At 45.4% G+C, this 23,396-nt stretch overlaps 1 protein-coding gene across 8 annotated transcripts in view; it reads right to left on the bottom strand.

Moving 5' to 3' along the window:
* Positions 1-23,396, bottom strand: part of LOC1269465 (teneurin-m) — a 515,515-nt gene that overhangs the window by 170,046 nt on the left and 322,073 nt on the right. For 2 of the 8 annotated variants that reach the window (XM_061655801.1, XM_061655804.1), the window contains exon 1: positions 5,082-5,892. The exons of 5 other annotated variants lie outside the window; for them this stretch is intronic. Coding sequence is in view for 1 of the 3 variants with exons in the window: in XM_061655807.1 (XP_061511791.1) it covers positions 551-635 (85 nt within the window). In the remaining 2 variants the exon portion in view is untranslated. Of the gene's footprint in view, positions 1-550; positions 1,175-5,081; positions 5,898-23,396 lie in introns of those variants that run through there. One more of the 8 variants, XM_061655807.1, reaches the window with a different exon arrangement.

Raw genomic sequence — 23,396 nt, 5'->3', positions numbered from 1 at the left:
GCCTGCTGGGCAGACAGTAAGCGTTGTTAAATCCTATTTGCTGTTTGACGGCAAATTAATACACTGATCTGAACGGAAAGGAGTGTCTTAATAGGAAGTATTGTTTAGTCTAGCTATGATATGATAGGAGTTTTAGATAATAGTCTAATATTGTTAGAAAATTTTCTCATCAGAATATTGTTATTCTATAAGAAATCGTTTTAAGAGACATGATTTTGCAAATTATTTGTGTTGACATAAGTGGTAAAATTAATTTTAGCTTTTTTGTTTCTATCAAGCAACGCGTGTTATTCGTTACTGACAGGCGAACATCACTCATGCCGCTATTTAGTGCTGACTTGTTGACAGTAAAGCTAACCAAAGCAATAAGCCCGTAAATCAACACAGGAATCGAATTGGACGCTGCAATAGCCGCATGAAAACACTAGGTTAGTGGGAATAGGTAAAGCAAAATGAAGCAACACAGAAAGCAAATACCAAAACAACAAAAATACGTGTAAAAGATAACCAAATTAAATAAACAGAAATAAAACAAATAAAAAATAATAACCTCGATTGGTGTGTTTGATGGCACCACGCAGGACACCGTTCTCGCGACACTCCATCGTAGCGCCGTATTCGTACGAGTTGTTCATTGCACCCGGGCGGGGTGGTGGTGATGGTGGGGCCTTGGGGGTACGCTACTGCCTTCGTTGTTGCAGTAGCACCGTTGCAGCAGCTCCGTTTGCCGGAATGCAGTACCGGTCCGTGCCGCCGCTCATTGGCACCGGGCCAACCACTTTACAAGCCACATCGGGAACCACCCAGTACTATGCTGTGCTGTGGGCTATGAGAAGGTTGGTGCAATTTTTCCTCCACACTGCAGCAGAAACTTAAATTTTCACTAGGTTTTTTTTATTAATTTTTATTGAGGCGTTTAACGCAACGCTAAAAAATCACGAAATAAATTCTTGATGAAAACACTTGTGCCTCCAATGAACGCACACGCACACACACTCACACGCAGGTTGTCAATTTTTCGGCTCCAACAATTCACAACCCCACGCGTTGATACACCTTTTATAGCACCGGGCACATTATAATAAAGCTTCTCATCAGCACTTTTTCACTTTTTTCCAAAACCAAAAAGAACTGAAAATATACGCGCACACCCGTACACTAACACAAACACACGCTGCGAGGATTAAAATGAAATGTGGAAAATGAAATTAAAATATTTTTGAATAATGCAAGGCACGAAACGGGGTAAAAAGCGAGTAACAGCAACAAAAACAACAAAAAAGGTAAGATAAACCCTAAAACAGGCACGCACGGACGGTCGAGTATTGCAAAAAAAAAAAAAAAAAAAAAAAAAAAAAACAAGCACGGAAGGAATAAAACGCAACGAGCAAAAATCGATGCTCGCGTAAACGTTAAAACGTGGAGAATGGGGTTTTTTGATTCACTTGAATGTGCAAAAGAATTCGTTCAAGGCAGGCGAAGGGATGCGGGAGAAAGGCACGAAAATCACACAAGTACACAGTTCGCCGGCACGCGGAAACGCTATTTTCATCCGATAAACCACACGGCCGTGCTTTGGGAGGCGAAAAAAAAACAATTATTTCCCTCCTTTCCACACTCTCCATCAACCAACACATAGAAACACGCGCCTCGGTTTGTACACTTTCCTCCCAAAAAGGCTCCATGTTTTGGAGTTTTCCTTTTTTTTTTTGGAGTCGAGCACATTTTTCGTGCACATTTATCCGATAGTGCACTTGAAAGTTGTGATGTTTTTTTTTGTTCAAACGAGCAGGCATTTTTTATCGTTTTTTTGTGTGGAACGTTTCATTCAAACACTGAAAGAACTTTACGCGTTTTGGGCGTGAAATGGCGTTTCGGGTTGGTAAAACAAAAATAAAATAATAATGAACACAATCGTACACTGGGAAAGACACTGGGAATGAGCAATCGAAGGTATCGGAAAAAAACCATTGGAAAAACGAACACGATTCACACGAGACTTCATTGAAAAACGCAAACACAATAAAAAAAACTATAACATCAGAACAGACGTCAGAACAGAAAACACGAACAGAAACCATGCATTTTGCATTTCCGGCAAACGGGAAATTCCGTGAAAACTTATGAGGATCCCATAAATTTTTGAATTACTTCACTATTTGTCACTGATAACGCAGGCGCCTGCTGGTTCATATTCCTCACTGAGTCACTTTTTTACCGTTTTTGTTCTTTCTCTCGTACACTCACTTGGGGTTTGTTGTTGTTATGGGAATTTCTTTTCACTGCACTTTTGTTCCTGTAGAATGTTTTGTATTTCTGGTGACGAGTTTTACTTCTTTGTAATGTTTCCATCAAATTACAGATATGTTCCAGTGGACAGGTGCATTGCGTTGACAGCTCGATTGGTGAATTGTTCAATAAAAAGTAGTGGAAACGATGGCAAACAAAACGAAAAAGCAAAGAACAAACTAAACACAAATAAAAACGATGAAAACAAACGATTAAGAACTCGAAACAGTGGTGAAGGAACAATGTGAAGGAATGTCTATGAATGTGCGTATGCGTATGCGTGCGTGCACAACAACAGAAAGAAGAGCGATAAGAGCGATATCCCAGGGACCCTAAAGACCCATGTCCTGGTGCCGGTTTGTACATGATCCCTTCGGGGTAAAACAAAAACAGAAAGATACCCAAAGATATTGCAGGTAGAAGAGAAGAAAAAAAGCATCCATTCCGAATGGTGACTCACTGCTCTAGCTGCTATTGGAATGTCATCGCGGGCAAAGCTAGGAAAGGCCTCAGGGACAGAAGGAAAGCTGGCGCTTATCGGTTTTATGAACCAACCGCCATTCTTTTACAAAGCAACACTGAGCCAACGGTACCTTTTTCGGGTTGCTTAAGGCGTTTCCAAGAAAGCAAAGCACCCAGGTACCTCCGGGGACGCGATGGGAACGAGCGACATCCTAGAAGCTTGCCAGCATCAGGGTAGTGCCTTGCGTCCCTGAAAGAAGCTTCCGAAGCGGTTTACCGGAGCCGACACAACAGAAGATACGGGAGTGATTTTCCTTACACCCGACCCTTTTCAACACATTCCAGCGCACAATACGTACATCCTCAGCTGACGAGCGCCTCTCTCTCGGTCAGGAGGAAAATCGATAAATTAATAAAAAACAAACCCACCCGCCAACTCTGCCTTCCGCGTTGGAGGTTGGCATTCGCCTAATGCGGAAGAAGTTTGGCCGTGGTTCGATCTGGCTGTCGCCAGAAGGTCGTCGTCGTCGTCGTCGTCAGAAATTCTACTCCATTGGTATCCCAAAAAAACGAGAACTGTTTTTGGGTTGGGTGTATTTCGCGTGGGTAGGACAAATGATTGGGGTGTGTGTGTGTGTGTGTGTGTGTGTGTGTGTGTGTGTGTGTGTGTGTGTGTGTCTGTCGAAGGGTTTCAATAATTCATCTCCCGGCACCAGCACCAGGATGACGACGAAAAAACGAGGTCAGACATCTGAATCGGCGCGCATCCTTTCCTTCAAAGACATCCGGAGACGAAAATACAAGAACTCTTCTGGGGCGTACCAACACGATGGAAACGCAGCCAGGTTGTAGTTGCTGTCGAAAAATTAGGCTACTCAGGCAGGCAGGAAAAACGCACACCGTGAACTTGGTGCCACAATGGCCTGGGACACAGCGCAAGAAAGGAAATGGGAAGAGAAACGACAACACAAAAACCCAGCTCGAATTACCGCTCAGCTGAAATCCAAGCAGAGCAGCACCCCGAAATTTGTCCTTATTTTTTTTTGCTGGCGCGATGGAAGTAAGAAGAGGATTGCGAAGCTGTGGGTGAACAGGACGGACCGCAAGTTACGTAGGCTACCGGGAAGCGTTTTGGTGCAATGGACTTGGCCGCCGAACGCACGCGAAGCAAAAAATCCACCGTGTCGTCGTCCTCCAACCCGAACGTTTGGTGGGTAAAGGGCGAAAGAGAAAAAGAGAGATAGAAAAGGAGGGAGAGATGTTGTGTGTGTGCAACATTTTCATTGCCGAAAATCGGGAAAAATTACCCGAATGAGAGAGAGAGAGAGCGAGAGAGAGAGAGCGCGTGGAATGACCGGGAGAGTGTACGCGCGAATTGCAAAATTTTCACCACCCGAATCCAAATACGAGAGAGTCCGCGAGAGCAATGCGTTTCAGAGAGAGCGTGAGTAAGTGGGGAGAGTTTTTCCAAAACCAATGTTTTTTTTTTTATTTTACTGGAGTAAGGAAAAACGGCAAATTCACGAGAGAGCGAGAAAGAGAGCGAGAAAGTGTGTGCGGAAACACCAAAATCGAGGCCAAAAAGGACGAAAACTGCGACGCACGTTTTGCAGCACCCAGTGTACACGGTTTTCGGGTTCCACTGATTTTCCCTGCTGCTCAGGAAAGCGCGGTGTGCGTGTGTCTGCGAGCGAGGGAAAAGCCCGGGAATGGAACACGAAATTTGGGGCCCGAAGGCAGTGCGGAAGGACGCGCGAATTTTTCAACTCTACACCCCAACGTGCGACATCTCGTAGCAAAAAAGCAGCTCGTTTTCCCTGGGCTTTCCCTTTGATATGGGGGAAACCCGACCGCTGGTGTGGCTCTCTTGGTAGAGAATTTTCCCACGCGCAAAACGGATGTACCGATGTAGTCTACAACAACTCCCGGCACGGTGCGTGCGCTGGCGGGGGTGTTGCGGGCGATAAGGGAAACCAGAAGGAACCAGCTCCCCCATTTAGCAGCTCGTGGGAGGGCGCTCGGGGTGTTTATCGATTTATTGTTTTGGTTTTGGTTGGGAGCCCAGCACAGCACACAGCGCTACTGTCTTCACCGCAAAAACGCACACGAATCTTTTTGCACGAAGCGTTCCAGTCGTGAGGCTTTCCGAATCGGTCTCCTTGAGCTGTTCTCTCCACCAAGGGAGCGTATTTTATTCTCAAAGACCACCAAAAACACACACACACACATACCACAATAAAAACATCGAAACGTGAAACATGCTTTAATGTAGAGGCCCACTGGCAGCAAAGTTTACTGTAGGGATAGGTAATGGTAGATGGAAAACTCACTTTCTGAACACGCTTGAACATGAATGCCGTACGACGAAATGCTTGTTGTGCGGGGCGAACAGATTATGACGCGTTGGTGAACAGCACTTTCTTCCTCTGCAGCAGCTAATTCTAATGCCACACGCACTCCCACACTTGCCTCTTTTTAAAAATGACACTTTGACTTCGCGTAATGCTCACAAACACTCCAACATTCCCACCACGAAGGATTGTTTTCACTTCACAAACGGCTCAAGATTTTGTTTCTCAATTAATGAACAATAACACTCCCAATCGCGCACGCACACACAATTAGACGACCACTTTCATCACCGCTTTCTATTGCAGCTACATTCTGGAACCTGGATGCAGATGCGATGACGATGCTGTTGGATGCTGCCCAAGCAGCGACTATTGGATTTCGGATTGTTTGTTTTTGTGCGAGCCAAGAAGGGCCCAAAACTGCCCACAAAACTATTCGGCTCCTATATGTTCATTATTCTGCCACAGAGTTTTGGTTTGGTTGCTGCAGTAATACAAGACAGAACAATCAAACACTCACTCTTATGAAAACGCTTATTACCTCTGTGTTAAACTGAATATTTCTCCACGGGTTTTGCTTTTTACTATCGAATAGTATTCACACGGTTATGCTTCTCTTTCTTGAATTGTTATAACACTTGGTCTTAGAACACCATCGCAATGAAACCCGAGTTTCTTTTCCCCCGATCGCGTACACTGCACTGCGCGGACTGATGCGTACGAAACGGGAACGCGCGGCAGTACATCCACACGCTCTGACGGTCGGAATCAAACTGCTCGAATACGCTCGATTTTTGCTCGAAACGCCGCCGCACGGGTGCAATTTTGACCGTTTCGTGCGCGCTACTCCCAGTGTATCGGTCTCGCTCTCTGCATGCGCTCACTCTCGCTCTCTCTATCTCTCCCTATCTCTTGCGCTCGCAGCATAGGTTATGTTTTCATCTCAATTTCGCTTCGCTCTCCAGTTACGCACGCACGCGTTCGAGCTCGTCTATGCGCCCGCAGCATGCAGCAAAGAAGAAACAGAGCGAATTCCGGCCCATATTGCTCACAGGATTGCTCTCCCATTATGCAGCTGATGCTGAGCGTGAGAATTGCGCGACAGCTCTCTCGCGCTCTCTGTCGTGCGTGTTTACTTTTGCACTTGACAGGATGAGAGCGCGCTCTTCGCGAAACTGCAAAAAAAACCAGTGCGGTGCTGAAATACCCTTAGCGAAAACGAAGATTTTCATCGATTTTCCTGCAACGACCCGAGAGCACTCGCGGGACATGTTGAAAGGGTGAAGAGCGAATTTCGCTAATTTCCCCTTTGAAGGGCATATCGCTTCGGTTTTCCTTTTTTAAGGCGAATTTTCCTTCTCTTTCGTGCAATGGTTTTCTGTTTCTGCTGCTCCGGGGGAACTCAGCATCAGGAGTACGGGCGAAAACTCACTGCAAATCACAGAATCCTTTTGAGTGCCACCAGTGCGAAAATGGGAACGTACGGGCAGCGAGTGAGAAGGAACTTTTCGACCGACTTCTCGCTCTGGCTCGTGCAGGGTCGATTTTCGCCCTCGAATCGAAATGGCCTGTTCGTCTTTCACTTGACTTTCCCGAGGACGACACAAGGCGACACTGGGACACATACGCTCACGCAGGAGGGAAACAATCTGAACGGAGGGACTCGACTCCAAGGGGAGACAGGAGCAAGAAAAGAGGAACGCGTCGTGAAAAAAGAAAAAAAAAAGTCGGCAAGTCTCATTCTATCTCGGGCGAAAGGACGATTGAATTTTTCGGGAATATCTTCCTAATCGCCTCCGGTACAAGTCAAGCCACCCGGGCAGCCCGTTTTGGCAAAGATTTTCCTTTCAAGCAAGCGTGAGCGGGTGAAGAGTTTGACAGCTTATCTTTCGCTCACTCCTTTGCAGAAAGCCCTTCATTCAGAAGTTGGGGACCGAGAGTGGAACAAAAAACACGCACACGTCCTGGGAGCACAGGGTAAATTCTTAATAAGGATCTTCGTCGACTGTGCGCTAAGAAGGTATAGGGCTGAAGGATTTTCTTTTGGCCCCCGCACTCCGGGCAAGAAAGGACGCAAAAGCCGTAGGCAAATCCGTAAGTGTTAAACTGCATAAATCCATCCCGCAGGATTGGCCCCCGGGCGTTGGTCGTCGTGTGTTTTCCGGGTTTTCTACTCCGGCGTTGCTCCATATTTCTGAAGGAATCTGCGTCACAACGGTGAGGGGGACGGAGAGCACGCAAAGTCCTTTTTTCTTCGTTTTGGTGGAGCATCGTTATTCACGTTGCTTAACATTTCCTCCCGCCGGCGGGGATTTGGATGGCGATGGGAGCTAGTGAGGGATGAAGAATAGGGAAAGTTTTATTTTCATTTTTCCACCAAATGGAGACCGGTTTTAGAAGGGGTGGGTGGAGGAGTATGGTGGATGTGAACCAGGGACGGAAAATCACACAACTTTTACCCTTTGCTGAAGAGTTATCTGTTTCATGTTCTTTAGTTTTGTTGTTCTGCTTTGCATCCTACCGCTTGTGAGGAAAGACACATGTCGGAAAGTTTAGAAAAGATAGGGAGCAAACACAGAATATAGGCTATATTGTAGAAGCAACATCCACATCTAGCTTTAATACATCTTGTTGGGTATAGGGCTATTCTCACAGCAACCATTGCATTTTTAATTGAATTTAAACGGGCAAGATAAGCAATTATCTGATACTCATTGATTATTACCTCTACTTTCATGGTGCTATTCTATAGTGTCGCGTTAAAGTGCTCGATCAAGCACACTACTGGCTGTGAGTTCAAATCTCGGCTACATCGACATCGTCATTTTCTCATAGATATCGTTTTATTCTGAATTATTTGCCGTAATAAGTCATAATAATACGAGTGACGTACCTCAGTTCAAGAAAAACCCGATTTTATCACAACACAGTACTGAACACAGTCCTTAGACTTAAAGTACTGGCATAATCAAAACACTTTCCCTTTCCACATTCTAAAGGCACCACTCTTTCTCTCTCTCAATCTCTCTTTCTCTCTTTTCTTTGCAATCAAGGCCAGATATTTTCCACCCATCAAACATCGATCGAATTTTCATGCATTTAATAAGAACGTTCTTGTTCGCTTTCTATACAAGGCTGCCCTTCCTCGCACGGTCGCTCCTTCCCTGCTTCTTGGGCGGCCTTATTGCTCCGTTGCCCACACTCGATACGTATTAATGGCGTGAGGGCAAATTCGATTATGTTTAGCATATGTGACGTGTGCCTGGGATGGGTGGCGGTCCGGACCATCGTTTCGTGCCGTGTCTTTTTCGGGGCTCGACAGAATCTCGTTTTTTTTTGCCGTTTCGTGAACCCATGCTGCCAAGACAGCATAAAACAAGGCCGGGGCAGGGAGACCGAACGAGAGAATTTGATTTTGATTTCCAAGGGCAACCTTCGCTCGTTACCAGGACCCGGAAAAGCCGAATGCGGGAAAAGCAGCTTACGCAGCAGCAGCAGCGGTGGTGGTGGTGGGCCTGGCGGCTTCAACCAAACGAACGAGGGGTAAAAACCTCTTGGAAAATCCTTTTTTTGCTTGCTGCCGAGCTTCACCTACTCCTGGGACGCCACGGACGCCTCGGAATTGGATGACGGATCCTAATGGGATCACTTTATGGATTGATTTTCTTGACGATTGCACTTTTGAAACCCCCTCTTTCATCCCACCGCTCCGAGATGTACCTCTCGGGCACTTTTTGTCCCCAAATCTTCGGCACACAACTTCCACGGCTTCATCATTTCGAGCGCAAGTTCAACTGGACGAACATTCGGGACGAACAAAACGCAGAAGGAAACTTCTAAAGGAAGTCTTCCGTGTCCTAGGCTTCAATCAAGCCGTCGTCTGCGGTACGTCAGAATGCAGAAAAGGGGTGATACATAAAATCCGGGACACTCCGGGACTTCCTCCTTTCTAAAGCCTTCTCGCGCGGGTTACTTTTTGTAACGCTGAAAAGGATAAAGAATGAGCGTGCGTGTGTGTGTGTGTGTGTGTGTTAGTCCCAAAATCGGGATGAACACAAATGATGGAAATGCCTTGCCTTCCTCGCCTCATTTTTTGCGCGCTCCCAAACGACCCCGGTACCTTTAGTATCGTTAGTTAAGATTTGAGAGCTTAGCGTCGCATGAGCAGCTTTTGCTTTGTTTCTTGTGAATGAAGGCCGGAATTCGGGAGAGCGGCAACCTTTAATTTTTGGAGGGATTTTTTGTTGGCGTAAAATACCGTCTAATGATGACGTGTGGAGTTTTGGCAAAATATGAATGAAGGTGCATTTTTAGTGTTTTTTTTTTTTGTATGAAAACTTTGTAAGCCAAAAATTGAGTTATGCCAACGATGTTTGGTGATACGATAGGATTATTCGGAGTTCATTAAAGGGGATGTACTTACTATTCGTTTTACGTTCATGTTTAAGTCAATGGGGTGATATTGATATCTTTTATGCTTTTTTTTATGTGTTAAGATAGCTTCTGCAGCTAGAACATCTAGTTCATATGACATTTCAGTAATCTCTGCAGGTTTGCAGCCAATTCTCATCCTAAAAAAAATCTTTAAGATTTTTGACAAAAATCTTCCATCATCATCATTTCAATCACAATTGACATGCTTTTCACAATGTTCACACCGGCACAGATCGATATCAGTTTCGGCTCCTACTGCCAATATTCTTCAGTGTTTCTTTTTTAAGTTGTCGAAACAAAAAGTGATGCAGTGTCGTCGGTTTTTCTTTTCGTGGACCCAAACCAACCGTTCACCGCACGAGTAGCGAACCAGTGTCGAAAGAAAGCGAACGAACTTGAGCAGGTCCTGTCGTGTATTTTCCTCTGTGTCTTATTGCACACCTTCATACCTCATCAGTATCATATTCACCTTCAGCGAAACAGATAGCGCCGCTTGCCCCCGTTCGTCGGTACGTTTTCCGATCGACAGCAACGCGCAATCATTTTCACCTTGTGCGATAATGTTCTTTTGCTCCCCTCTCGTTTTGTTTTATACTCTCCTCTATCTCTTTTCAAAAAATCGAAAATATCAACCCTCGCCGTGCTGCAGCTTGCCTTGGAAGTGACAAGAATTTTACGTGCCGTATTAAAATGGCATTTTAATTTCGCTTTCGTGTGTATTACGTGGACACCGCGGGGTGAGACAATGGCAGAAAGTGAATGGCTTTTTCTTACACCATTCGGCGGGAATAGAAGCAAATTTTCCTCACAAAAAAAAAAGAATAAATCGTTAAATTTGCGTGTGTTTTTCGATTTCTTCGTTGAAAGTGCTATTCTGTTCGATACTTTGGGCTGCCTCGGTTGTATCTTCAACAAGGAGCCAAACAAACGGTGTACCAAAAAGTTTCGCGTGTAGTGACCTTCGAAATTTTGCTTTCTTTCTGCACCTGTCGGTGCGAAACACACAGTTTCTTGAGTTTTCGTTTCGTCTAGTTTGAGGACAAAAATGAAGTGAGTCATTTTTTTTTTAAATTATGAGCAAAAAAGTGACGAAATAAAAGTTCAAAAAGCCCAACGCTACACGACAGCTTCGCCCTGCGGAGCACGTAGGTCATTGAAGCTGAAGAAAAACAAAATGATTCACCAAAAAGCATCCTCAAACCTTCCCGTTTCTTTTGGCAAAGTTTTCAGTGGTGAGAATTTATACCTTGTAGCGAAATGAAAGCGACAACTTTCCATTCATAAGGTGTTGAGCCTGGTAGGGTTGGCTGTTTTTTTGTGTTGTTTTGTTTCACCTCCATAAATGCTTCACACTTTACATCCCTTTTTGTTCCCACGCTGCTAGTAGACGCTTCTGTTTCCTAATCACGTTCGCGCTGTTTATCCCTTACGGCGCTTATTTCGCTATCGGCACCGTTCGTTTGCCGACAAGGAAGTGTTGAGCTGCGCGAATTCTTTCACTCCTCTACCAATTGTGGAATCGTTTTTTTGTAGCAAAACTCACCTGAAACGAAAAAAAAACGGGAAAAGCAAATAAATAAAATGTATTGAAAGATGTTGCGCTCGACAGGGAAGGCGATCGTTGCCAAACGGATGGGGTTAAAGAAATGAATGCAAATATCTGAATGAGTTGTTCTTCCTTGTAAGGGTTTGAAAACGGTTTAAAAGGAATTTGTACGTATAAAATATAATTTGAAATTGTTTCTAAAACAAAGGAATATGATTTTCAATCTAACTGTTTTTGCACTTTCCAATCAGTGCCACACATTATCGACATTGAACGATCGTGCCAGGAAGAGGCAGCTCCTTCCAGCGTTTTTTTGCCATTTTATTGTCCCTGTTTGTTACTACCGCATTACATTGCAACTGATTGCAAGCGCACGTGACAGTATGTAAAATGGCTTTTGGGTTGGCAACATTGCTACGGATGCGGAAGCGCACAAACAAAGCGGCAAGACAGTTTTTTTTCCTCCAATCCTTGCGCGGACCATTTAGCGTCTAATGCATTGTCTTATCGTTATGAGCACAAGCATCTGATTGTGTGTGTTTCCACGCTTTGCGTTATTTTCCATCTCACAATAAAAAGCTTTTTCCCGTCTGCTATATAAAACCAAGGTGTACCATTCCTTCGCTCCATTCCTTCCACAGTGCAATGATTTACCACTCAACCTCGTCCAGTCGGGTTTGTTTTTGCCGTCTGTGCCATTTCGCTAATGATAGAAGGACACAATTTAAAACACGCCGTCCGGTGGAAGCTTTGTCAAATAATTGTAGATGCTTCCAAACAGGCTTCCGCCTCAATTTCCAGCGCGAAATGGGTGAAAAATTAAAATACAATCAAGCGAGTTGACGCGTTTTGCTGTAAAGTGTCCGAAAACAACAAAGACCCATTAGAGAGAGAGAGAGAGAGAGAGAGAGAGAGAGAGAGAGAGAGAGAGAAAGAAGAGAAAAAAGCCACAGGGACAGATTTTTATTCGATCGAAGGAAGGATGGTGGAGAGAAAATTAATGCTTGCCCAGGACATAACCGCACAACCGGATGAAGCCAAGGGCTGCCGTGGAGGGAAAACATTCTACAACACTCATCCCCATCGCTCCTGTCCACTTGCTTTCCACATTGCTTGCGGGTGCCATTTGTCATCGAAGTTAATCGCTGATCGATATTGCTGCGGGATGGCAAACATCCTGCCGGGTGATGGTATTTTATTTAGCAATTTATCATTTCATCACTTTGCTTCTGTTAAACACTTAATAAAAAACAATGTTTTAAAAGAAAAGAAGACGTTACAATGATGAAAAATTTCAACTTTGTTTTGTGAATCAATGAAAATGAGTTTAAAACTTTTCCAAAAACTTGCCAGAACCCCTGCATCATTAGTGGAGGACAGGTCTGTCTTCCTTCCGAGAAAAAGCCTGCCAAGAAAACTCGTCCTAACAGGCAATAAAACCTCCTCAAAAATCAAAAGCACCCCAACAAATCTTTTCGGAAGCTTTTCAGTCCACCCATGCCATCACCCATGCCGTCAACCTGTTCCCGAAGCGAACGAAATCGATTTTCTTCACTTTTCCCGCCACTTCTTCGCCGCGAGCTTCCCTTCCACTTTCCTTGCGACAAAGGTGAACTTGACAAATCCTTAGCGCTGCTGCTGCTGCTGTGTTTGTCTCTTCGTGTCCCCGGGATGAGTGTCTGTCGGTGTGTGTGCGGCTGTTATTTTGTGTGTCCCCAAAAATGAGTGGCGATTTGGGGGAGCTTTACCCAATTTCCGGTCCCTGTCGGAGCACACCTGTGTCCCACCTTGGAGCGAGCTGGAAAGAACGCTAAAATATTGGCATGAAGGAATGTGGCAGGGAGGCATTGTGTCAAAAGCTCCCGGATTGACTCTTGCGAGGAGCGAGATGAGAAGCACGGCACAAATCTCGGGTGGTGAGATTGTTGTGGAATTGCTTCTAACGAGTTTGGAAGGGGACACACAGGTGAAACGAACTACCGAGCTCTGTATCTCACGCAAACGGTACGCGGGCTTTGGTAGGTCCTGCACATGATGGTTCATTTCCGGGGAGCCGTTTTGTTCGCTATTTTGGTGTTGCCTTTTCCGTCTTCCCACGTTGGCTAAGGAATGGAAAATTCGATTGGAAATTGGGCGACAGTGGCGGGGAAGTATTCAAACTCTCGGATGAGCTAGCTGTGTGTGCGTGTTAGAGGAGACATAAATCCTCAAACACAGGGAGAGCTAATGGATGGTATGAATAGGAGAGCAAGTATTTTGTTACGTTTTTTTTTCGATAAAACAGATTCAAACCATTTTGCAATATTTCGTTCTAACTGTTTGGTTTTACTGCTGAAATGTAACGCTTTTGTTATGAAGTTTAACTTTCAGATGTTTATTTTCGTTTAGGTTTTGTTTCCTGTATGTTTCGTCTATGTTTTATTCATTTTTATTATCATATTTTTCATGTATTGTGTCATGTTTATATGATTATTAGATTAGTTTGTAATTTTCATTTGTCTCCATGATTTATTTATGTTTTACATTTTTGTTTTTCAATTTTTTCTTTTAACTTTCTTTTTTTGTATTGCTTATGATTCAGTTATTATTGTACTTACTCAGTAATCTTCCAAGCAGTTTATTAAATGCTTTTTAACCATTTCATTTCGTTGCTTTTCTACATGCACAGCTGAAGTTTGATTTTCTGATCCTTTTTTTCATCCTCTTCATTGAATCAACTAAATACGGCAAGCAAAAAATCGCATCGTCTCGCCAATCTCACCAAAACTGCTCAATCGTGTGATTACCGAATCGTACTACTCGCCCTGGTTGATGCCCATTGATTAGGAAATAAGAAAATGGAACCGAGCCGGCTGGGGCCAGCATTTGCTGGCGTGTCCTGCCTTGTACCTGCCGACGGGGGAAGAAATTGGCAAATGTAAAAGAAAAGCGCAGCCAAAGGTAAGTGTACGCCGGTGAAAAAGGTGAAAGGAATTGGATTTGAATGTGAAATTCGATTTCCGGCACACCCAAATCGAACCAAATCCGAGGAAAGCAACGAGTACGGGGGGGGGGGGGGACGGGGGGGTGGTGGATCACCATTTTCACCAGCACTGCTACTGATTTTCCTTTCCGGCTGCCGTGTACCAGTGTGCTCGATTTTTACATGCTTCCGGTGCTGCTGCGGGAGGCTTCAGCGGTGAACACCAACACGGGATGGCCGAATGGCATGGCGTTAATAGGTGTGTGTTGGTGTTATTTCATAAAGAGTGAAGCAAGCACGGAAGGAGTAGAAAAATACAAACAGGAAAAGCCATAACTTTCAGGCTTCTTCTCGCCCCTTCTCTCCGGCATGAGAGATAGAATGTGAAATAAAATGAAGTTAAGAAATGCTGAGTCGAAAAAAAAGGGTTAGAGCGTGCCTGGGCGAGTGCGTTTGAGTGCCGTGGCAAAACAAACGGCCAATCCCGCCGGACGGAGGTACGGGGTCGTCGTCGCACCGGGACGATAAAACGCTGATTGAACCGATCGGAACGGCCAAGATTAGGATCATTTTTCTTCCCACGATTCATGGGTTCGGGTTAGCTTCGTTAGCTTTTGATGAAAAACGGCGAATAGAAAGAGGAAAAACGCACTCAACAACAAAAAAGAAACACCCAATCGAAAATGGTTGTGTTTTTCCGTTTCATCGACAGTGTTTGTGTGTGTGTGTGTGTGTGTTTTCGCCCTTCGCCTTCTTTCGCTGCTGTAATACAATTTCCATTCAATTTAGGTAACAGCGACAGGAAGCGACAGGATAAGAAAGCTCGAAGGTTTTAAAGAAAACCCCAGCTGTATTGATCTTTGAAGGAAGTGGGCAGAAAAAAAAAGTAAAAGCTTGCCGGTGGCACTTCCGGTTGCTGAAAGCTTATCCAAAGAGCCAAAAATTAAAAAAAATGGGTGAAATCGTTCCAGTGGAAGAGCAAATCTTCTCGGAAGTTTTTATTTCTTTCCTCATTTTGAGATCCTTTTAATGACCTTGAGCTAAAGGTTAACATCCGGTAAAGAACATCTGAAAGAAAATGTCATAAAAAGGTTGCACTGTGCAGGGAACGCCGCTAATTTTAGAGCCACTTCATTGAAGCATCCAAATTTAGGTTTTTTTTTTGTGTGGAGCTGCAATAAGGTTGGTTTAACTTCAATACATGTTGAATATCGCTTAATGGTTTCTGAACTGAAATTTGTATTAATAATTTGTGAACGATTCTAGTGAGAAACTACTCTGAACAACTCTCATTCATGTTGTTTTTGCACATTTGAAACTAGTTCAAGTACAAGTTAACTTCAGATTTTCGCTAGAATGGTTCATTAAAATGAGTTTGAAATTAATTTCACTCAAAATGCTTCAACTAGGTAGTACTTTTCGGTTCACAGGATCGAAAACACGCATGAAAACTCCTAGCACGATCATCAAGTACATCAATCGCACGCTTGCTACCACAGGGAAAAGGAACATTGCATCGTGGAGCACTGTGTGAAGGGTTCCACCAGGCCAATCCGTATCATACATTCACGCAGACTCTCGCTCCTGAAGGCTCTTTAATGTGAACCTTTTTGCCGCGCGAAGTTGAAGCTGACGAGGTAATGCGAAGCGTTGAGCGAAGGTATAAATTAAATAAAACTTGCACACACTCATACACATGCACGCATTTTGAAGGATGATTTTTGGGAATAATATAAACAAAACGGTTGAAGCTCCGCCTGCGATGGCTTTTTGGTGAAAATGCGAGAGAAGTACCGCAAACGTTACCTTGGGAATAAATAAAATCCTCCAAAAAGGCCTTTCTATGTGTTCGGTTTTATTTTCCCATCAAGTGGCGAAAAACGTGAAGCTTCCAATCACCGTCCCCTACCAGCCTCATCAAACTGAACGGAAAGCCGGGTGGGAGCCTCTTGCAAATTTTTCCCGTTACCAAATTGCCGGTAAAAATAAACTCCGAAATGGATTTCCACGAGCGAGATGAAGCGAGTGGAAGAGGGATAAGACACAGCCGCCCTGTGATAAAACCTGGCCGAGGCAGCATACTACGCCATGCCGGGTTGGGGTTTGAGTTTTGGGTGGAACGGAAAGCATGCCGGAAAAGCGCGGCCCGTTTGGTGCACCTTCCTTTTTTTTTGGCATTACATTTCCTTGGGAAATGGGAAATTTTCCGCAAAAAGCACTTCGCAAACCGTGCGTGTATGTGCACTCGGCGTGTGCTCTCCACCGGAAAACTTTACCTATGAGTATGTTTGTGTGTATGTACGTGTGTGTGTGCTTTTTTCGGGAAAATTGAGAGCTTTTGCGCGCCTTTCCACCACTCCACTTGCCGGTTTTACCGTGGTGGAGGAAAATTAAATTGTTGATTTTACGAACCAGTATCGCATTCGAGTGTTGTTTCGGTTTGAAGGGGCACCCACATCCACCCTCAAGCAAAGTAAAACCTTCTCAGGTTTACTTTTTTCTCCCTTTTTTGCATCTAAAAGGCCCTTTTAGAAAGGGGGAGGAGGTTCCTTCCCGTGCCACGTGGCGCACGGTGGTTCCATTTGAAATGGTGTGATTTTCACCATTTATTACGATATTATTATGAGCCTTTCCCGAGGCACAGAACATCCTTGCTGCGAGCTTTGCCGGCACCCCAAACACTGTGTGAGAAGGAGAGCTTTCCCTCGCCGGGAAAAACGGTGAAGCGGGGATGCAAAAATCCTATTAAGGACGACACGAGACCGTTGTTTTCTAATTTTCGGTCCTTCACGCACTACCACCACCAAGACCAGACCACCGCGCGTAGATAAGATTTGCCTGCAGATGGGCACATAAAAAAGGCGAAAGACGATTTTAATCAGCAACTGTACGAGATTGCTCCTTCTGTGCTGTAGTGGAGGAAATGGGTTTTCGTTTTTTTTTTGGTGTTTGGCAGGGAGGAGTCGGAAGAGCTCAATATTCTAACCATCTTTATGGTTGCCCTCTTTCTCCAACGGCCCCAAAAGAAACGCTGCCACCGGTGGGCTTGAGGTCACCGAACTGCCCGAAAGCTTCCCTGCGAGCTAACGGGAACATCGTGCCCATCATCATCCTTCGATTAATGCTCAAGCACGTACATCACCTTGAGAAGCGGTAGCGGCGGTGGCAGAATTCAGGCACGCGGGTTACGTTTGCCTCCGACCGTGCGTCGAGAAACAATCGACTTTAATTCAATTGGAAACAGCCGGACAGAGACAGAGAGCGCCTACCGAGGCCTACACGCGGGTAAGGTACTAGAAACGGCAATATCTGTGCTAAGCAGCACCAGCAGTAGAAGCAGCTGAACAGCACTTGATATAATTCTCCCATCGGAGTTGTCCAGTCCCAGTGGAGGCCCGAGAGCGCGCGCCTCGAAATGTGACCAACTGTCCATCAGCCCCCGGGTCGGTCAGGGATAGGGGCGGCTTAAGCTCTCATGCGGCTTAGGCAGGGGCCTGCTGAAGAGCTGAAGAGGCGAGTTCTCGTTCCACCGAGAACGAGGAGGTGAAACGGTCCACTCAAGTGTTCGGAGAGACCACTCGACTTGATCTTCCACTTCGCTCTTCTCCCGCAATATCGGCGTTATGGTTTGTCTGCTGTTGTACACTAGCTGACACAACCTTACAAACTGGCGGTGGCTGGCGTTATGTTTGCAATCGCTTCTTCCTTCCCGCACTAAAGCTTCCAAAACATGCTTCCAAGTTAAACAAACACATCGCCTTTCGGTTTGTGAGGATTTGCCGACCATTGGATAGTGGCTGGCAAGAATGTTTTGGAAGAAAAGTGTATGAATCGTTGTGTTTGGGAGCATAACATGAAGAATAGCATCCGGAATCTATTGATAAATTCAACGTGAAACACTGTCCTGAATTCTAAGCTCAATTTAAGACATCACAAAGCGCCCTCTTGCGGGAAACAGCTTCCCGAAAGCCACTTCAATATTACTACAACTTAATCACTTCGGGAATTTCATGCAAATCACTTCGGGAATTTAGGAAACTAATTAAAACAATTGTTTGAATTGCTGTCTTCCAAAGCAGTTATTGCTCAAAGTTTGTCATGCTTGAGCAAACGTTTATCCTCTGAATTGGAGCAACACACTCCGTGGAGCTGCTTTCACATATGATAATTGCTTCCAATAATAGTTCGCTTCATCAAAAGCATCAGCAGCAGCCGGCAAACTATCATCTGCTTTCCATTTTTATTCCAGATTTCCCCCACAAAACAGAAGCTTCCAAGCGAGTCATAGAACAAAATCAAAACGATACGAAGCGACTAAAACGAATGCAAACACACACACTCGCACGAAGCTCCCAATGTTCTTTAGCTTCGATATTAAATGAGGAAAATTAATTTTTCAGATCTCAATTTCGAAGCAGCAGCCTAGCCGAGGCCGGGGGGAAGGATCGGTGAGCGGGAAAAGTGGAACAGAAACAAAATGTTTGGAAAGCCACTTAAGGCGGAAGTTGATCATCGTCGTCGAGTTCGGAGGTTTTTCTCATCGACTGTCGAGTGCAGACGAATGTTGCTCGCTCGGAAAAACGTCGGTGCTCGGAAAAGCGAAGGATAAGAGAACGCTCGTGTGTGTGTTGGTGTGTTTTAATGTTGTGCTCTGCACTAAAGATGTTATTTCTGGGTGGTTCTTACTGTTCGAACCGTTCCTCCGCTCCATGCTCCAGTCTGTGTGGCTTCCGGGTTTCAGCAGGTCTTCGCCGATCTTCTGCTCCAGCAGAACATGACAAACGAAACACTGCGACTTGTGATGCCACGCTCGGAGTGTGTCTTGTGTTATGTTTTTGTGCGTTTTTTTTCTTCGTTTGTCTGCTCGTTGTGTGTGTGTGTGTTCTTGATGCCCAATATTTCATAACACAAAACGAGAGGACTTCTTAGAATCGGTTGGTCGTTTGGGCTGACGGGAACATGGGCGTACAATTAACAAGCTACCGCTATCAAACACATTGCCAGCTCAGGGTGGGAGTGGTGATGAAAAGTGGATCTGAAGTGAGTGCTGCCGAGTTGGAAGACGAAAGCAAATGGTGCTTATTTGTAGCCAACACCAACACGGGGGCTAGTTAATTTTAAAGATGCCAACCAATCGCCCCAATCGAAGGCTGAATATTTAATGCGCTGCTGCTGCTCCGTCTGAATTCCAATAAAACACCACCGCTACCAGGGAGGCTGGAGCTCCGGAGGGGGAACTTATAGCGCTTAAATTTAAATCTTCGTTTTATCCCTACCGGGGAGCTAAAAACCTGGAGAATCCCCAGCGCTATCGTAAAGCAGGCCGTCAGCAGGCGATCGGAGCAGCTGTGAGAATCCTTTGCTGCAGGATTCCGCAGCAGCGCAGGATGGTGTGTGCCGGCGGTAGATATTTTCGTCACTACCACCAGGGGAGTCGTACCGAGGGGTTGATTCTACGAGGTGTAAAATCAATAACCAACCTACACAACCACCTTGGTACACTTCAGAAACCCAATCCATTGAACCGTGCGGAAAAGGAAGCGAACGTACTTGGGTAGTGCACGGGTGAACTGCAACACATGTGCACCGGTGCAGCGTTGGAAATAGGGTTTTTGCACCAACGTTCGTTCGGGGCCGTTTGGGATGGGATGCACGGAGGAATGCACTACTCCGTCAGTCATTTCTCACCTTCACTGACAGTGGGATCGACCGAATGGAAATCGACTCACGGTATGATGGTTGTGGCCTTCCGAGCTGCAGGAACCTTCCGAGAACAGTGGGCTTAGTGCGGCAGGTTTGGATCAATTTGTTGCTAGGCTAAATAGAACATTTCCAGCAAATATATATGTCAAAAATGAACGAAGAAATGTTGTTTATTGGAATATGAGTAAATGAAATGTGTGTCAACAGCTTTCTTTTCCTTCTTCAGCTTATTTTAGTTAAATTTCATAACACTTTTCACACATTGTACCGGAAGGTAAGCTTGCGCTTCTTCCACTGTGCTCCTTGATCAGGGCCTTAATAGTGGCACTTAGAGACCGCTCAACTCCTGGGTTTCATCGTTTGGGACCGGTTCTCACATTAAGATGTGCGAAGATGTCGGTATGTGTGTGTTATTCTGTGCTGCTGCTGCTGCGCCTCTTGCTAACGTGTCCATTTGGCATGTGTTTTACGCTCGCACAGCCGAACCGAAAGGAACAAGCTACCGGCCCTGATAGAGGTGAAAAGATCACACTCACCGTCCGCCTCTGCTGGTAACATAAATCGATCAGGTTTAATTGATCCCCGGTGAAACATTTGAATGATGCTAACACACACACACACACACACAGGCGGCAGCCAACGCCGTAACGCCAAACGGATGAAGATGTTCCGCTTGCCATGCCATGCCGTTGGATTAGCTCGGGATTCTGGGGCTGCAAAGTGGGCAATAAAATCATTCCTTTCCCGAAATTCCAACAGGCAATTCATTGTTTGCCAGCATGGGGTTTTGGTGCGTTGTAAAGTTATAGAGCCCTTGTCAGTGGGAAGAATGAGATGCGCTTGGCGTAGAAGCTGTATGATATTACTGCTCTTAAGTAACTTGACTTCTGGTAGTAACGCTCATACCACACAAAGCACCCAAAATACATCGCTAAAATGCCTTAGCACTTCGTCCCGCCTTCGGTAAGTTCTTGGACATTACGGACAGCTTATCAACGTTAAGCTTATCTATCCGAACCCGTGACTCAGCTTGCCCGCGAGTGCGTGACAATGGATTTTCGGAATTCTTACTTCTTTTCAGGCTGGGCTCACCGGCTCACATCAACACGGGATGTTTGACATTTGACAAAGCAACACACACAAATTGTTTATATCGGACATCGAAATAGGCGATAAGAACGACTTCTAATCTACTTTCCACCGCCAACCAAGGACGACTTCAGGAGATACCGTGCGGTGCACCGTGCTGGGTTTGATGGGACGCCTTGTCCGAGCGTGTGACAATCAACAGAGCCTGGACGGACCACCGTAGAAGCAGTCCCAAAATCCCGCAATGTACGAGTGTCCTGGAGAGCTCCGGCTCGAGGCTAATGCTTGTTTGATGTATTGACATTTGATAATATTTTCGTTGCCGCGGTGTACGCGGAGTATGAGCCCACTTGAGGTCTGAAGGCTCCTATCGCCCCGGGTCGCTGCTGCAGCGACCCGTAGAGGGCAGCACTACTTCCGACGGTGGTCGAGGAAGGTGGCTCGTTCTCAAGTGTCCGGGTGTTTATCTTTTATTCCCTTTGCCTCGACTCGTTCGCTGCCCTGTGTCGGGCTGAGGTGCCAGTTCTGTTGTGTCTTCTCATTTCCATCAACACCACACACACACATCATGGGGAAGACCATGGGAGAGAAAGGGAAGGGAGATGGAGGGACCAAAAACTCTCAAGAAGATCGGTTGTAAAAACCAATAAAACGTGACTTTTTCGTAGATAATTTTTTGGTGAGTGGTTTCCTCCCGGAGCGTCCTCCTTCCACTTCTTTCCGTCCTCTGAATGTCCAAAAACCTTTAAACCTTGTAATGTTCCAGAGGAGGGTTTTGGAGGGAGCGGAGTGTCGAATGATTTCGGTTATGGTTGTTCTAGGTGCGTTCGGACACACACACGCACCGTTCGATTCTTTCTTCTCTCTTGTCTCTCTCTTCTCTGTTTCAGCGTTTCAAAACTGTTTCTGTTGTTGCTTTCATTCAAATGCGACCACATATGGTTCTTGTTATGAACGCTGTGTACCGTGTCTCTTTTGTGCGTACCAGACCCTGTACCAGCGCGGGCTGCATAATGTTCCCGTAAAACAGGCACGAACGTGCGCCTCGGCTGTGACTGAGCCCTCCAGAAGAAACCGGGAACAACACTGAGCAGCAGCGGAGGGCACTCTTTAGATCCCCTTTTTGCCGCACGACAACTCGAACCATTCTCGTAAGAAGTGCCTAGAACATGGTCCATCGGTTTACGACGGAAAATCACTTACGAAGGACGCGGGACGCGGGTTGAGATTAACGCAACCCACTGGTTCTCTCTGTCATTCGTCTGCTGACGTTCAAGACCGTGCCACCGTTCGGGAAAGCAGGGCGAAATGTGGAGAAGAGCAGCACAAGAAGAAGACAACACAAAATATCAGAATGTTCCAAAAGTGTAAGCCAGCTTCCTTTCCCTCCTGCCGGTTCGGCCGGTTCTCGCCCAGCGCGTGACATGTTTTGTAAAGTGGCCTCACAAACAGCATCTACAGCAGCCCGCACTAATTGTTTCATGTGAAAGGAAATGCAGCAGTGCGCTAGCGAGCTATTTGTCGAATTCTGGTAGCATGAGAAATTGCTTGTACAGCAGCTACACCCTGCATACTCGGCGGCCGGTTTGCCGACAAAGCGAAAGAGTTTTTCCGTATGGGAAGATGGAGTGTTGGAGTAAAGCGATGACTGTTGAAACGATTGACTTGGTTTGGTCATCCGCGTTTCCCTTGAGAAAATTGTGCGTAAAGCAATAATTTTCACTCGCGCTGTAAGTGTCAGTTTTAATGAGCGAGGGGACGATGGGAAGCGAAATAGAGTCATCGATCAAGTGTGATCTACTTGGGAATGGATTTTTACGGATTTCGTGCATAAAATTGAGACACGGTAATCAAATCATTAGCATCTTGAATGTAGTCTCTTTTCAGCAGCAAAATATGATCTTTAGGGATCTTCCCGTTCATCAAAACCCAGGCAAGCAGTGGATTAAAACTTCCAAAAGCACACATGCATTCTGGGTTCTAAGACAGCCAGCCATATTTCATGAGTGCTGCAGTATTCATAATTACGGCGAAAGTATTTTTCCAGCTGGAGATGTGGAGATGTGGTTCACAGCAACCGAGGCCGCCGACGCTGCCACAGCAGCTCATAAATCCTTTGAACGTCTCACAATATTGACTCAAAGTGCACGGTTATTGTTTGCGTAGATCTCGTCTTACAGTGCAGCCGTACGGTGCAATGTCGTGGACAAATGTTATTTTAGGATGAAAGTACCGCGTTACGGTCGTTTCCGCCCGGGGAACCGGGACCGGGTTTTGGGGCGTTTTTCGACAGGAAGTAAGAACACAGAGCAGTGGTGCTGTTGAGCGGTAATGTTTGTGAGAAAACGGTTTTGGGTTTATCGTTTGCTTAAAATTGGTTACTTCAGGCGAGTTATGAATGATGGAACTAATTGGTGACGGTTTGAAAATGTTTTGAAATGCTTGAGAAATGAACTCTTTGCAGCATAAATAAGATGCTTTTATGTTTCTTGTGCAACGATCAAATAAATTCAATTCTTATTCTTTTCAATCCATAACAACAGATTAAGCTTTTGCGATG

Source organism: Anopheles gambiae, chromosome 3 (assembly GCF_943734735.2).
Source record: "Anopheles gambiae chromosome 3, idAnoGambNW_F1_1, whole genome shotgun sequence".
Lineage (NCBI taxonomy): Eukaryota > Metazoa > Arthropoda > Insecta > Diptera > Culicidae > Anopheles > Anopheles gambiae.
Note: the sequence above shows the minus strand (reverse complement) of the source record. Positions and strands in the feature narration are given on the sequence as shown.